This window comes from Akebia trifoliata, chromosome 7 (genome assembly GCF_017979445.1).
Source record: "Akebia trifoliata isolate Shusen 1 chromosome 7, ASM1797944v1, whole genome shotgun sequence".
NCBI lineage: Eukaryota > Viridiplantae > Streptophyta > Magnoliopsida > Ranunculales > Lardizabalaceae > Akebia > Akebia trifoliata.
This window is the reverse complement of record NC_141381.1, coordinates 3,392,955-3,410,085: the sequence shown is the minus strand read 5'-3', so window position 1 is coordinate 3,410,085 and position 17,131 is coordinate 3,392,955. Positions and strand designations below refer to the sequence as shown.

Below are 17,131 nucleotides of genomic sequence, written 5' to 3'. Positions count from 1 at the left end.
AGCAAAGCCCAAGTGTTCTTATTCGGCTTGGCGGGAAATTTGAAAAAAATGTTTGATGTTCTTGACAGTATTCGACCGTTGCTGAGGAAAAACGCCAGAATAAGGTCTGCAAAGAAAAAGAGTCGACAACTCGGTGTTGACCGATCCGTTGAGTCAACACGTGAGTTGAGGAGTTAAATAAGACTGTATATAAATCGAATCATACCCGATATTTGCCCTGATTGATTGAAGTGTTGAGAGATCCAATAAAACCTTACCCGCTTAGAATCTAATCAATATTTTTTGGATAATGTTGAAGTAACATTAAAATGTACATCGCGCGGGACATTTCTGACGTGGATGTGTATCATAACCATAGATGCTTTTATCGAAATCTCACTCGTATCTTGATGAAAAGTAAGTAAGATCTCGATGAAAGCATCTATGATACTGTAGCACGACTCACATTTTCTCATTAATTATGGATCCACACCTTCACCTTTGCTGATCACAAACCCCTTGTGTGTGGAGTAGATGGATCAAATCATACCCGATATCCAACCCTTTAATTTTCTAACTATAGTAAACACTTTAGCTTGACTCAGATCTATATTGTGTTGCCGTTTTACGGTACAATGTGGATCCCAAATTTCAGATAAGGGAGAGGTATTATTTCTGGTTGGAAATCATAGTCATAATTCACCTCGCAAATAGAAAGAACATGCACGTTGAAGATTCAAAATAAATGAAATTAAGATAAATAATGCTGAAGTGACCTCAAGATTGTACCTAATATCGTACATCCTGACGTGAAAGTATGCAAGGACCATAGATGGTTTTCGTCGAGATACGAGTAAAAAAAAGCATATATGATTCCTACACACTTTCACGTCAAGATGTGCAATAGGAGGTACATTCTTGAGGTCACTCCAGCACGACTTAATTAAGATTCAAAAGAATGTTTGGATTCATGTAATGAGAGTGGACATCAAGACCCTTCCAATAAAAATAAAAAAAGGCATGGATTTGGACAGACTTGGAATGGAGGAATGAGATTTGTAGGGAAGACCCCAAATTTGTTTGGGAAAGGCTTTGATGACGATATTGAATTTAGATATGACGACCAAACTCATGCATTTCCATGCCATATGAGTACTCTTTCAATGATAAAAGACACAATTATTAAACCTATAATAGAATGGAGGAACGAGATTCGTTGAACTAACCCCCAAACCTTTGATATAAGGCTTTTGAGGACGATGAATAATTTGCCTCATCACAATATTACGAAGGTTGCCAAATCACATATCTTGACATCAACGTTTCTCAATTCTTATGGTTAAAAGCTACACATCCAAAAAAAATATACTAATCAATCGGGTTTATAGCTGATAATCAATCTTATTTAAATAATACTAGAACCATTTATCATCCTTAAAGAGAATAGGGGCATCAACACTATAACCAATAAAACCAGCATCAATTTATTGAAAAGCACTACTCAGTCATAAAATTACATCCAGACGTGATAATTATCCCATTGAATCATCACCAAAGTTTGGAGATGAATAATAATTTTACAACAAACGAGAATTTTTTGAAATTGCAGAACCATATGTACACTATATGTCGCCGTGTTTCAGAACATGGCTCGCAAACCACCATACTCTTAGGAGAAAAACCTACGAAGCAATCTTGCATTTGTACTTCGCTGCACAGAATACATAGACGACGAGGTTCAAGACACTGAGACCAGCTAAGAGCCAGAAGAAGTAATCCAGATGCCCTTCATTCAAGTTATTGGGTATCCAACCGGGCTTTCCACCTTTGGTTGTAACGGTAGTCACAATAGTCACAATGAGTGAGCTTAGATAATTCCCGAGCGAAATCGTCAGAAGTGCCAAGGCACTACATAAGCTCCGCATGGCATCCGGAGATTGGTCATAAAAGAACTCGAGTTGCCCAATGAAGGTAAATACCTCTGCGGCCCCCACCAAGAAATATTGAGGTATCTGCCAAAAAATCTTAACGGGTACCGCAACACCTTTGTCAACCAAATCAAGATCCTTCGCAATCGCCAACCGTTTGATCTCTACCAATGCAGCGGATACCATGGCTAGTATAGATATGAAACGACCGATACCCATACGTTGTAACTCCGAGAAACCTCTCTCCTTCCCTGTAAACTTCCTCACAATTGGGACTAAGCGGTCGTACAATGGGACCCAAAAAATAACACTTATTACATCAAATGTCGACAACGATGCTGGGGGGATGGTGAAGGAACCGATGGAAGTGTCCATAACCATCCCTTGTTCGACGAACATGGTAGACATTTGAGCATAGACAGCAGCAAAGACTATGCCGGTGGCCCAGATAGGAAACATGCGGATCAATATCTTTAGTTCCTCCACCTGTGTTACGGTGCACAGTCTCCATGTATTAGAGAAATTCCCACTTTTAACCTCGTGGTCTGAGACCACTGCAGCTTTGTCAAGGCACCTCCGGCAGAACAGAAATTTTTCACTCTAGTTAATAACATGGGTATATATGCCTGAGAAAATCGTTCCAAGAGACAATATGCTGGCATGTCCATACAACCATTTTCAATAATTAAAATCAAGTATGGTATTTGACAAAGAGCACTATTTTATTTTATTTTTTTGGCTAGGCAAGAGAGATTAGTGATCAGATATTAGTGGGTGAAGGTGGTGGTTTTAAACCCAGGTCGTGGTATCAGCAATCACAGACTTAACCAACTTAGCAAGCATGCTCCTTAGCGTTAGAGTTAATTAGAAGAATAATTGAAACATAAAATTAAGGGTAAATAACACTTTCACCCCCTGTGGTTTGGCATAATTCTATGTCGACCCCTAACATTTTGACAACTGCACTTACCTCCCCTATAGTTTATCTAAGGAGCTCACTTACCTCCCTTTTGTCTACATGCCATAAATCAAGAAGTTAAAAGAATGATTTTTCACTTTCTATGAAGACAATTTTACCCTTTTTAAAATGTTTCTTTTTTTAAATAAGAGGGTAAAATAGTAAAATAACATCTGAATTTTAACATCATATGCGAGAGGCAAGGTACGTGCAGTTGTCAAAATGTTAGAGGGTCAACATGGAATTATGCCACAAGCGGTCAAATTGTAATTTACACTAAAATTAATAAAGGAAGACATATATGATTGTATTCATTAGGCCAGATAAAGAGGAAGATTACTTGAGCCCATCACTGTGCTCCAGTTTCCGACTCCCTTTAATCGCAGACGTTCCATCCGGTACTTCATATAGAAGAGAACTGTCATGAGGTACCTCAACACTCGACTTGCGAAAAGATGCAACCAAAACCTGACACATTCTTGTAAGAGGGCTTCCTCCCGGTTTCTGAAATCTATAAAGTGGTGTTCCTGAGAAGAAGCTTCCTATTGCAAGAACCATGAATACCGTAGGAATGCCAAACCCAAGTCCCCACCCAAGATTGTCTTGAATCCACACGAGAAAACTACTTGATATGAGAGCACCAATGTTGATAGAGAAATAAAACCAATTGAAGAAAGATCCCTTCTTCACTCTCTCCCTTGGATCTGTATCATCAAATTGATCTGCCCCAAAGGATGACACGCTAGGTTTAATCCCACCAGTCCCTAGTGCAATTAGATAAAGACCAAAAAATAAAATGCCAAGCTGAGCTGGACTGGCTGACGGGCAAACAGAATCCACACAAGCAGGAGGCCTGAAGGCAGGAACTGATGCTGAAAGGGTCAATGTACCCATTCCCTACGCAAAATAAATAAAAAATAAGTTCAATCAATAATTTAAGTAAGGAGAATGCTAACATCCAAGACCTCATGGGGATATTAGCATCACCGCATTCACTTTCCAACAATTTGTTGGTCTTTGTGCAATGGTGGAGTTGGGGCAGAAGCTAATACCAATATACCATAAAATCATATAAAAACACATATCTTATTACACTTTAGCTGAAACAAAATATTTGAACAAATTTGGATTTGTTTGAGAAAGTGTCTGGACATTCGTCTGACAAGTGAATACGGTCCAACATGAAAAAGTCTTTTCTGTATCCCATCCTCAACACGGTTCACCAACCAATCAGATGAAAAGATGGGCAATTTCTTACAATGAAATAAATTGTGGAGAACACTGCAATTGTCCAATATCTTCCCCAATAAGCATCTGCAAGAACCGCTCCAATGAGGGGTGCAACGTAAACAGTGCCCACCCAAGTAGTAACATTTCTTGCAGCAGAGGCATTTCCTTCATGTAGTTTGTTGGTGAGGTAAGTAACAAGATTTGTTGCAATTCCATAATAGGCCAAACGCTCGCAGCATTCAGTACCTGTATTTTGTTTTGTAATTGTTAGAAGTAAAATGGATTTCGGGGGACAGATGAAAGTAGTTTGGTTGTTTGAAAAGTGCTGCAATACCTAGAATGAAGGGGCAGGCTCTCCAATTTCCAGTGTTCTGCTTGAGGACAGGCTTTCCATTAATGTCAACTGATCCATCTCCAGTGTATGGTCCTTCACATCCATTCTGAAATGTACAAAAAAGTATTAGGCATCAGTGCTGATAATGGAGAATTGATTTTTAAAGAGTAACTCTAGTTCGCAGAACATAAATGGAAGATATAAGTTCTAGATGTTCAATTGTATTGATGAAATTATGCTATAATCATATCACATAGAGCATGATATTTCAATGTGGAGCCCCACAAATGATTAAGTAGAGTTTGTGCAGTTTTTCTGTGATCTGAATCAATGTTTCACACGCTGAGGCATGAAGCAAGGCACTTAGTTGGCCAACACCCCTCAAGGCATAAAGCATAATCCCCACCTGCATGACATTTTTAAGTAAATAATATGACATATAAAATAACTAATATTAAAAAAAATTAGGATAGCCACCACATATGTCCAATTTCTAATCCACAGAATTGAATTCCATGTTTTTTAATCCATTGAAATGAATAAAAATATAAAATATTACTCATTTATATTTTAGGAGAAACAAATATTTTATATTTGAATAGTTGAAAGTTTTAAAGTGGATAACTATTTACATTTATTGCAAAAAATACAACTAAATATTTTTTTTTCAATACTTTCCTCTTATAATACTTTTTTGGGTCAGTAATTTCCTCTTATAATACTAAATAATACCCAAAAAAATATTTATAAATTAACTCAACAATTTTATTTGCGTACATCACAATTTTGTATTTGAATTCATTTCTAAGTGTTCCAATTATGTTGCATGCAACAAAGAAATAGAAGCAAAGAAGATAATTACAAAATCTTGCTTAGTTAAAAAGAAGTAAATATGAAAAAAAAAAAAAAAAAAATACACTATATTAAAAAAAAAAAAAAAGGAAAAGATAACATGAGGCATGTGCATTTTGGGTGCCTTTTGGTCCGAGGCGAAGTCTTAGCTGCTTTCATATTTCAACCTTACGCCTCAAGGCATTTTTTCCGTTCTAAATTGCAATATGTACATGAACGATGAAAGTCCATCATAGATCTTTGAAATGTATCCAGTTCCAAGAAGGTTAATCTAAAGGTATATTTTGTTAAATGAAAAACATAAATAGGAGCCTTGGCACCAGGGGAGGAGCCAGGATTTTCTTCTAGGGGGGAAAACTAGACCTTTACTGGTTAGACGCTACTGATTGATCAGTGGGACTCCCGTTTCTCACGAGCAGCTCGCTTCCCCGTGCTACCGCAGGCGCTTCTGGATGGCCTCCCTTCGACCTCGTCCTTCCCTGCGCGAGCTGCCCGAGGCTTAACTCCGTTTGGAGTGGAACACGAAGGGATCTCGTGCCGGGATGGAACCGGAAGGAGGAAAGACAAATAAAGTAGTCCTTATTATTTCCTTGATTTCCAATTCCCCGCCCGTTCACTCACTTTCATTCGGTCGATATATAACCAAAGCCCAGAAATGGGACTGGTAAATTCATAGTGGTCTTGATCCTTAGGTTGTGCCTTTCAATCTGCTCCGTACAGTTCCGTTGCACAAAACGGATCCCTATCCTTTGCTCCAAACGACCAGGAGTGAAAGTATTGACCTTAGACCGAGATCCAACATTGGAATTGGGTCGCGCTATCTATACGGAGAATGACTGTCACTATAAAAGTATAAATAAAGTGCTTTTTCTTTCTTTTTTCTTGTTGTTCGATCGGCTACAAAAGAAGTCCTAATTCAATTGGGCAATGTCATCAACTTAAAAACATAGGGTACCTAAAATATTTACCAAAACAACTAAATGCCACTTTGATCTCTTCCCAAAATCAATCACCTTTAACATATTGGGTAAATTATTTTTTTTTCCCCATAGTCTTCAACCTTGAGATTAATTTACTTTAACCTTCAAATCTAAAGAAGAAGACAAGGATTTTTGGAGTTGAAGATGACATGATTTTTTTATAGAAAATTTTAGGAATTTCATCAAGGGAATAAGGCCAGGTAATGATGGATTGAAAATGAAGTTAAATACATTAAAATTAATTCCTATAAAGATTGAAGAGCTTGAAGATAACTGGCTTTATGGGGGGAAAAAAATTAAAAATATGGTTATAATTTGAAAATAAGGGTATTTAGATTATTTTTTGTTAGTTTGGAAAAGATGAACAGGGGCACGTCATCGGTTTGAAAACATAGGTGTATCTCAAACTTTCACTAAAATATAAAGAGGTGTCTAAATCTTCCAAAAATTTAAGAGACAACAAGGGGCATGTCATCAATTTGAAAAAAGGGGCATCTCAAATATTTGTCAGAATGTAAAGGGGCCACCATAAATAATGGGGAGGGAAGAGGGCAAGAAGGTCAAAGGAGCATATCATCAATTTCATAACATAGGATTATCTCAAATAGTCACCAAAACTAAGAGGGGTGTTTAAAACACTAAAAAACTTTAGGGGGCAAAAGAATTGAGAGAAAAGTGGGGGCAAAACATTTTTGGGGAATGAGAGGGGGCAGCACAGTCAAAGTGGTGTGGCATCAGTTTTAAAACATGGAGGCATTTAAAATATGACCAAAATGTAGAGGGGTATATGAATGAGCATGTTTGCAAGTTGATAAGCATGTTCACTATAGTATGGGCATAATTACGAACCAATGTTTATTATAATACAAAAGCCCTCAAGAGTCTCAGACTATCAAATCATTTTACTTAAACAACCTGTCAAACCATCCTCAGAATCTCATGTGTGAGGCACAACCATTGCTGCAACGAAGTTAATGCTTTTAATTAATATGGGGGTTATGAAGAAGAAACCCTCATCGATTGTGAAATGAAAAAATCCCAAATGATCAAAACAAACCCACCCAAAATTTGAGTCCTCTATGAAACTTATCATCGTCTATGCTTTATCCCAAAAAAAATACGACTTTGATAAAGATGCATGGGTAGTTGGCACCAAGGCCCATTTCACCATTTAATCAGCAACCTCAAAAACCATGTCGAGAGATTGACACAATTTTATGTTGTAAATCAAGCAGACACAAACTACGTTTTATCCATTATTGAGACTGGCAATGCAACTGTAACTCATACTGGCTGAGGATGGATTGACATAATTTTACACTATTTGTCTGCTAAACACAACCCAAAACAACAAAGCCTTATCCCAAAGAATTGGGATCCGCTAAACAGATCTTTTCCATCCATTCGACTCTGTCCGGATCCAAGTCTATTGTTATTGAAAGTGAGTTCATATCTGCCTATGAAGCATAAAATTAAACAAAGAATTGTGATTCAGTTGGAACAGTAAGACAGATTACAATTCATGGTTTTGGATAAAATTCACCAAACCAGGTAACATGGACTCAGATTATCTTGAAGGGTGTCTTGTCTATATTTTGAGAATTTGAAGAACAAAAAAATTAAATCAATGGGATTCTTTAATTTTAAAGTAATAAGTCTACAAACTGAGCTTGTAGACAGAATTATAAGTCTAGTGTGGGGATTCCCAGATGTAATGATCACAAAGCTTAGCGTTTTTGCTCAACCTTTTTAAAGACCACCTGTTGTAACTTAGGTTATATGTATTTGTTGTATATTATCAGAGCTAATATGTAAACAAATTCTTGGATCCTCTCAAAAATATACAGAGACCAAAACTTTATCTCAATTCTCACCTGCTATCAATTAATATTCTGAATTACCTTTCAAAAATATTCTGAATTAAATTATACATGAAGGACAAAGTGATGTTCAATCAAGAATTGGAATTTCAAGATGCATGAGCATAGAAGCTATAACAGTTTAACAATTAAGAAAAAAAAAAAACCTAGAAAGGCAAGAAAAAGAAGAACAAATTGAAATTACCTCCAACAGCGTTCTCTCATCCTCCTGAGAAGCCATGAATCCAATCCGTAAATAGATTTCAAAATTGAAGAGAGAGAATCATACCCGATATTTGCTCTGATTGATTAAAGTGTTGAGAACTTGAGATCCAATAAAACCTTACCCGTTTAGAATCTAATCAATATTTTCTGGATAATGCTGAAGTAACATTAACTGTACATCGAGAGGACATTTCTGACGTGGTTTTGATGATTTGCATCAAAATCATAGATGCTTTCATCGAGATCTCACTTGTATCTTAATGAAAAGCAATGAGATCTCGATGAAAATATTTATGGTTCTATCATGCATCCACGTCAGGAATGTCCCCCATGATGTACATTTCAATGTTACTGCAGCACGACTCACATTTTCTCATTAATTATGGATCCACGCCTTCACCTTTGCTGATCACAAACCCCTTTCGGAACGAAGATGGATCAAATCATACCCAATATCCAACCCATTAATTTTCTAATTATAGTAAACACTTTAGCTAGACTCAGATATATATTGTGTTACTTTTACGGTACACTGTGGATCCCAATTTTCAGATAAAGGAAGAGGATTATGTCCAGTTGGAAATCAGTGTCATAAGTCACCTCACCATTAGAAAGAATATGCAAGTTGAAAATTCAAAATGAATGAAATTAAGATAAATAATGCTGAAGTGACCTCAAGATTGTACTGATATCGTACATCCTCACATGGAAGTATGTAAGAACAATAGATGTTTTTCATTGAGATACAAGTAAAAAAAGCATATATGGCTCCTACACACTTTCACATCAAGATCTGCAATATGTGGTACATTCTTGAGGTCACTCCAGCACGACTTAATTAAGATTCAAAAGAATGTTTGGATTCATGAGATGAGAGTGGACATCAAGACTCTTTCAATAAAAATAAAAAGGACATGGATTTGGACAGGCTTGGAATAGAGGAATGAGATTCATAGGGACCACCCCAAATTTGTTTGGGGAAGGCTTTGATGACAGAACTTAGATAGGACGACCAAACCCATGCATTTCCATGCCATATGAGTAATCTTTCAATGATTAAAGACACGGTTATTAAGCCTATAATAGAATGGAAGAACAAAATTTGTTTAACTGACCCCAAACCATTGATATAAGGCTTTTGAGGATGATGAATAATTTGCCTCATCACAGTATTAAGAAGGTCACCAAATCATAATATCACGACCACACACACATGCCGAAGGATTCCAACCCTAGGGTCAAAATCGACATGATCACATATCTCAACATCAACGTTTCTAAATTCTTATGGCTAAAAGCTACACATCCAAAAGAAATATACGAATCAATTGAGTTTATAGCTGATAATCAATCTTATTTGAATAATACTAGAACCATTTATCATCCTTAAAGAAAATAGGGGCATCAACACTAACCAATAAAACCAGTATCAAATTATTGAAAAGCACTACTCAGTCATAAAATTACATCCAGAATTGATAATTATCCCATTGAATCATCACCAAAGTTTGGAGATGAATAATAATTTTACAACAAACGAGAATTTTTTGAAATTGCAGAACCATATGTACATTATATGTCGTGTTTCAGAACATGGCTCGCAAACCACCATACTCTCAGGAGAAAACCCTACGAAGCAATCTTGCATTTGTACTTTGCCGCACAGAATACATAGACGACGAGGTTCAAGACACTGAGACCAGCTAAGAGCCAGAAGAAGTAATCCAGATGCCCTTCATTCAAGTTATTGGGTATCCAACCGGGCTTTCCACCTTTGGTTGTAATGGTAGTCACAATAGTCACAATGAGTGAGCTTAGATAATTCCCGAGCGAAGTTGTCAGAAGTGACAAAGCACTACATAAGCTCCGCATGGCATCCGGAGATTGATCATAAAAGAACTCGAGCTGCCCAATGAAGGTAAATACCTCTGCGGCCCCCACCAAGAAATATTGAGGTATCTGCCACAAAATATTAATGGGTACCGCAACACCTTTGTCAACCAAATCCAGATCCTTTGCAATCGCCAAACGTTTGATCTCTACCAATGCAGCGGATACCATGGCTAGTATAGATATGAAAAGACCAATACCCATACGTTGCAACTCTGAGAAACCTCTCTCCTTCCCCGTAAACTTCCTCACAATTGGGACTAAGAAGCTGTCATACAATGGGACCCAAAAAATAACACTTATTACATCAAATGTCGACAACGATGCTGGGGGAATGGTGAAGGAACCGATGGTAGTGTCCATAACCATCCCTTGTTCGACAAACATGGTAGACATTTGAGCATAGACAGCAGCGAAGACTATGCCGGTGGCCCAGATAGGAAACATGCGGATCAATATCTTTAGTTCCTCCACCTGTGTTACGGTGCACAGTCTCCATGTATTAGAGAAATTCCCACTTTTAACCTCGAGATCTGAGACCACTGCAGCTTTGTCAAGGCACCTGCGGCAGAACAGAAATTTTGCACTCTAGTTAATAACATGGGTACATATGCCAGAGAAAATCATTCCAGGAGACAATATGCTGGCATGTCCATACAACCATTTTCAATAATTAAAATCATGTCTATGGTATTTGCCAAAGAGCACTATTTTATTTTATTTTTTTGGATAGGCAAGGTGGGTTGGTTTTAAACCCAGGTTGTGGTATCAGCAATCACAGACTTTAACCAACTTAGCAAGCTAGATCCTTAGCCTTAGAGTTAATTAGAAGAATAATGGTAACATAAAATTAAGGGTAAATTACACTTTCACCCCCTGTAGTTTGGCATAATTCTATCTCTACCCCTAACGTTTAGACAATTGTACTTACCTCCCTTATAGTTTATCTAATGATCTCGCTTACCTCCCTTTCGTCTACTTGCCATAAATCAAGCAGTTAAAGAATTTTACTTTGCATAAAGATAATTTTACCCATTTTAAAATGGTTTTTTTTTATTAACAAAAATATCCCTGTGAATAAATGGGTTCACACGTGAACGTTAACGCTTACACATGGACATCTTTATAGTTTTAAAACTTAACTTTTTTTTTTTTTTAAATAAGAGGGAAAAATAGTAAAATAACATCTGAATTTTAACACCGTATGTGAGAGGCAAGGTACTTGCAATTGTCAAAATGTTAGGGGGTCAACATGGAATTATGCCACAAGCGATCAAATTGTCATTTACACTAAAATTAATAAAGGAAGACATATATGATTGTATTCATTAGGCCAGATAAAGAGGAAGATTACTTGAGCTCATCACTGTGCTCCAGTTTCCGACTCCCTTCAATTGCAGACGTTCCATCCGGTACTTCATATAGAAGAGAACTGTCATGAGGTACCTCAACATTCGACTTGCGAAAAGATGCAACCAAAACCTGACACATTCTTGTAAGAGGGCTTCCTCCTGGTTTCTGAAATCTATAAAGTGGTGTTCCTGAGAAGAAGCTTCCAATTGCAAGAGCCATGAATACCGTTGGAATGCCAAACCCCAGGCCCCACCCAAGATTGTCTTGAACCCACACGAGAAAACTACTTGATATGAGAGCACCAATGTTGATAGAGAAATAAAACCAATTGAAGAAAGAGCCCTTCTTCACTCTCTCCCTTGGATCTGTATCATCAAATTGATCTGCCCCAAAGGATGACACACAAGGTTTAATCCCACCAGTCCCTAGTGCAATTAGATAAAGACCAAAAAAGAAAATGCCGAGCTGAGCTGGACTGGCTGGCGGGCAAACAGAATCCACACAAGCAGGAGGCCTGAAGGCAGGAACTGATGCTGAAAGGGTCAATGTACCCATTCCCTATGCAAAAAAATAAAAAAATAAGTTCAATCAATAATTTAAGTAAGCAGAATGCTAACATCCAAGACCTCATGGGGACATTAGCATCACCACCACATTCATTTTCCAACAAAACCCCTGCTCATTGTGTCTTCTAGTGAAGAAAACAAGGGTATGTTGGTCTTTGTGCAACGGTGGAGTTGGGGCAGAAGCTAATATTGATATACCATAAAATCATATAAAAAAGCATATCTTATTATACTTTAGCTGAAACAAAATATTTGAACAAATTTGGATTTGTTTGAGAAATTGTCTGGACATTCTTCTGACACGTGAATACGGTCCAACATAGAAAGTCTTATCTGTATCCCATCTCTTAACACGGTTCACCAACCAATCAGATGAAAAGATGGGCAATTTCTTACAATGAAATAAATTGTGGAGAACACTGCAATTGTCCAATATCTTCCCCAATATGCATCTGCAAGAACCGCTCCAATGAGGGGTGCAAGGTAACAAGTGCCCGCCCAAGTAGTAACATTTCTTGCAGCAGAGGCATTTCCTTCATGTAGTTTGTTGGTGAGGTAAGTAACAAGATTTGTTGCAATTCCATAATAGGCCAAACGCTCGCAGCATTCAGTACCTGTATTTTGTTTTGTAATTGTTAGAAGTAAAATGGATTTCGGTGGACAGATGAAAGTAGTTTGGTTGTCTGAAAAGTGATGCAATACCTAGAATGAAGGGGCAGGCTCTCCAATTTCCAGTGTTCTGCTTGAGGACAGGCTTTCCATTAATGTCAACTGATCCATCTCCAGTGTATGGTCCTTCATGTCCATTCTGAAATGTACAAAAAAGTATTAGATATCAGTGCTAATAAGGGAGAATTGATTTTTAAAGAGTAACTCTAGTTCACAAAACATAAATGGAAGATATCACATAGACCATATCATCAATTTTATAACATAGGGTCATCTCAAATATTCACCAAAACTAATAGGGGTGTTTAAAACACTCAAAAATTTTGAGGGGCAAAAGAATTGAGAGAAAAGTGGGGGCAAAACGTTTTTGGGGAATGAGAGGGGGCAGCACAGTCAAAGTGGTGTGGCATCAGTTTTAAAACATGGAGGCATTATAAATATGACCAAAATGTAGAGGGGTATATGAATAAGCTGAAAAGTTGAGAGTTGCCCACTTCCCCCCGGCTCTGCCCCTGCTTGGCACCATTTTGAAATTCCGTTGGTACACCAAGGTAGGATTAAATGGGTTGTATTGTCTAGTTTGGATAAATGAGCATGTTTGCAAGAATTTTCATTGGTCAGACAATTAAAGATATTCCGTCCAAAGTAAAATTTGGTACCAACTGTCCAAATAAAAGGAACATCATTAATTGGGATGTCCAAGTTGATAAGCATGTTCACCATAGTATGGGCATAATTACGAACCAATGTTTATTATAATACAAGAGCCCTCAAGAGTCTCAGACTATCAAATCATTTTACTTAAACAACCTGTCAAACCATCCTCAGAGTCTCACGTGTGAGGTACAACCATTGCTGCAACGAAGTTTATGCTTTTAATTAATATAGGGGTTATGAAGAAGAAACCCTCATCGATTGTGAAATGAAAAAATCCCAAATGATCAAAACAAACCCACCCAAAATTTGAGTCCTCTATGAAACTTGTCATCGTCTATGCTTTATCCCAAAAAAAATACGACTTTGATAAAGATGCATGGGTAGTTGGCACCAAGGCCCATTTCACCATTTAATCAGCAACCTCAAAAACCATGTCAAGAGATTGACACAATTTTATGTTGTAAATCAAGCAGACACAAACCACGTCTTTATCCATTAGTAAGACTGGCAATGCAACTGTAACTCATACTGGCTGAGGATGGATTGACATAATTTTACACTTTTTGTCCGCCAAACACAACCCAAAACAACAAAGCCTTATCCCAAAGAATTGGGATCCGCTAAACAGATCTTTTCCATCCATTCGACTCTGTCCGGATCCAAGTCTTTTGTTATTGAAAGTGAGCTCATATCTGCCTATTAAGCATAAAATTAAACAAAGAATTGTGGCTCAGTTGGAATGGTACGACAGATTGCAATTCATGGTTTTGATAAAGTTCACCAAACCAAGTAACATGGACTCAGATTATCTTGAAGGTTCTTGTCTATATTTTGAGAATTTGAAGAAAAAAAAAAATTAAATCAATGGGATTCTTTAATTTTAAAGTAATAAGTCTACAAACTGAGCTTGTAGACAGAATTATAAGTCTTTTGTGTGGGGATTCCTAGATGTAATGATCACAAAGCTTAGAGTTTTTGCTCAACCTTTTTAAACACCACCTGTTGTAACTTAGGTTTATATGTATTTGTTGTATATTATCAGATCTAATATGTAAACAAATTCTTGGATCCTCTCAAAAATATACAGAGACCAAAACTTTATCTCAATTCTCACCTGCTATCAATAAATATTCTGAATTAAATTATACATGAAGGACAAAGTGATGTTCAATCAAGAATTGGAATTTCAAGATGCATAAGCATAGAAGCTACAACAGTTTAACAATTAAGAAAAAAAAAACCCTAGAAAGGCAAGAAAAAGAAGAACAAATTGAAATTACCTCTAAAAGCCCATCCTCCAAGAGCAATCTCTCATCCTCCATAGAACCCATGAATCGAATCTGTAAATAGTTTTGGAAATTGAATAGAGAGAGAGAGAGAGAACCAAATCAGATCAAATCGGACATCTGGATTCGATATGTGGTAGTTGCAGAGAGAGAGAAAGAGAGAATAAAATCAGGTCAAATCGGACGTCCGGACTTGATACGTGGTAGTTGCAGAGAGAGAGAGTGAGATTCTATCTCTCCAGAATCCAGATTCAACAAGATTGAAACTTTCCTCAGGAATCTGGTGACGTTAGTTTGTTTTGTTGCAAATACAACAGATTCGATATCTAAATTTTCTATATTTTCTTTGTGGACTTTTTTTCCAACAAACTGTTGAAGAAGTAATCATGCATTCGCAATTAGCAAATCGAATTTTTATAATTAAATTATTTTGTTTTGAAAAAACAAAAAAATTTCTCTTCTTTTCAAGCAAATATTTACCTATCTCATCCGAGTCCGACCTTGAGGTGAGTCGGGCGAGTTACCTCAGTATCGGATGCAATTAGGCAAAAAAGTCGTGGTGAATTTCCCATCACATTGATTAATAAAATCTTGAACGAGTTGACTTGACCTTAAAACTAGATGGAACCAACATACTGAGTCAACTCGGAAAATCATATCCTAATCATTTTGAAAGAATAATGATTTTTTGACGCTCCCTCACACACACACCCCCTTGATGTGGCACATGTTACAATCATAAATTCTTTCCTCAAGATACACATCTTCACATATTTATGGCGATGTATGGCTGTATATCCTGAGAGGAAAATTTTATGACTCAAGCTCATGCCACATCAAGGAGTGTATGGGGACATGTGTCAGAGGGGCATCAGGAAATCAGGACTCTTTTGAAAATCCATCAAGTCAAGTTGGAAACTCAACATATAGGACTTGCATGGGTCAGATAAATCCAACGAATCATCTGACTTGAATAAATAGGATATGAGCAAGATTTTTCTATCTAAATAAAAATTCGACCGATATCCATATACCCAAAATATTATCAGAGGGGGCATCACAAAATCATTATTCTTTAAGGAAAATGCTAAAGTAACATTGAAATTGACATCTTTTGGGATATTGTGGACGTGGATATGTCTATAGAAATATAGATATTTTTCATTGAGATACGACTGAGAAGCATCTATGGTACTGTGCACACCAATGTCCCAAACGATGTCAATTTCAATGTTTCTCTAGCACGACTCATTCTTTAATCCAACTTATTATGATAGAATAATTGAATCAATATGTGCAACACCTATACATCACATGCACCAGGTAAGTGAGGGTGCAACCTCACAGGTGGCTCCTGAGGAATTAATGCTCATACTAGGTATTGAACTCATAACCCATGGGCATTAATCGTTTATCAATCCAAAATTGGGTTTCTTTCATGAATAGATTATCCCTATGTCCAAAGAGTTATTGGCACTTTTACTCTCATTATTTATATGAGTTAGTCGCTTTGGCACTTTAGCTCCCACTATTCCAAACTTGAGAAGAAGTCATAACTATGCCAACTTTCAATCTAAAAAATAGATACAATTGGTAAGACTGGGTGGATCAAAATGCATCCACATATTTCACCACTCATTGCCTCCTGCATGGAAAATCTCGAAACAATTAATAACTTTTTATCGGTTTTGTATACCATTTATATTGAAAAAGTTATGAACTAGCTTCTTTCTGATGCAAAGCAAAGTAATAATAGATCTTGCAAATCATAAAATCAAAAATTAAATATCAATAATCATCCGAAGCCACGACACATAGATCTCATGAAAATATAGCCATGTTCTCAAATCTTCTTCTACCTAGATGTCATTAATTTATAAAGAGAATAACTTTTGACTTATACATCTAAACATTGGAAACCAATTAGATATGATATGTGAGAAAGCTCATTCATAGATCTGCACCAACTATTCACTTCTTTTGGAATATTATAATGTTTCGAAAGCTAAAATATATTGAAAATTTTGGTATACTAGAAACGATATAAATTACTGATATTTTAATTATTATTCAAAAAAAAAAAAAAAAACCACTTATGTTAATTTAGAGGATGGCCATGATTTGTAGTCTAGGGTTGTTAAATTAGTTTTTAGATTTTTTTTATTTTTTCTAATAATTAGTAATACTTTTAATTTTAATTCATCCGTAAACCATTGGAATTTGGTAAGATTAACACCTTTTATGAGGTTTTTCCTAGAATTTTCTTAAGAAATATTGACTTTGATGATGATTGGAGTTTCGTTTCTCACTTGCCAATATACCATTCTTCTTAATTACTTGCATCACTTTTGCAAGTAAAGTAAAA

At 36.6% G+C, this 17,131-nt stretch overlaps 2 protein-coding genes across 2 annotated transcripts; both read right to left on the bottom strand.

Annotated features, from left to right (window-relative positions):
* Positions 1-1,440: 1,440 nt before the first annotated feature.
* Positions 1,441-8,668, bottom strand: LOC147398002 (protein NRT1/ PTR FAMILY 8.3-like). Its single transcript, XM_086447107.1, has 5 exons — positions 8,326-8,668; positions 4,430-4,535; positions 4,124-4,341; positions 3,206-3,762; positions 1,441-2,481 (listed from the first exon to the last, which is right to left on the bottom strand). Exons 1-5 carry the CDS (start codon positions 8,359-8,361, stop codon positions 1,662-1,664), a joined length of 1,737 nt encoding a protein of 578 aa, XP_086303233.1. The 5' UTR covers positions 8,362-8,668; the 3' UTR covers positions 1,441-1,661.
* A 1,088-nt stretch (positions 8,669-9,756) lies between these two features.
* LOC147398001 (protein NRT1/ PTR FAMILY 8.3-like) lies at positions 9,757-15,146 on the bottom strand. The gene is made up of 5 exons (XM_086447105.1): positions 14,761-15,146; positions 12,857-12,962; positions 12,551-12,768; positions 11,590-12,146; positions 9,757-10,797 (listed from the first exon to the last, which is right to left on the bottom strand). The coding sequence occupies exons 1-5, from the start codon at positions 14,809-14,811 to the stop codon at positions 9,975-9,977; spliced, it is 1,755 nt and encodes a 584-aa protein (XP_086303231.1). The 5' UTR covers positions 14,812-15,146; the 3' UTR covers positions 9,757-9,974.
* Positions 15,147-17,131: the final 1,985 nt, after the last annotated feature.

Coding starts and splice junctions, on each gene's coding strand:
- LOC147398002 (XM_086447107.1), bottom strand. CDS start 8,361: ATGGCTTCTCAGGAGGATGAGAGAACGCTGTTGGAG. Junction 3,763..4,123: donor TCTCCACAATTTATTTCATT/GTAAGAAATTGC, acceptor TATTTTGCGTAG/GGAATGGGTACATTGACCCT. Junction 2,482..3,205: donor GAGCACAGTGATGGGCTCAA/GTAATCTTCCTC, acceptor GTTCTGCCGGAG/GTGCCTTGACAAAGCTGCAG.
- LOC147398001 (XM_086447105.1), bottom strand. CDS start 14,811: ATGGGTTCTATGGAGGATGAGAGATTGCTCTTGGAGGATGGGCTTTTA. Junction 12,147..12,550: donor TCTCCACAATTTATTTCATT/GTAAGAAATTGC, acceptor TTTTTTGCATAG/GGAATGGGTACATTGACCCT. Junction 10,798..11,589: donor GAGCACAGTGATGAGCTCAA/GTAATCTTCCTC, acceptor GTTCTGCCGCAG/GTGCCTTGACAAAGCTGCAG.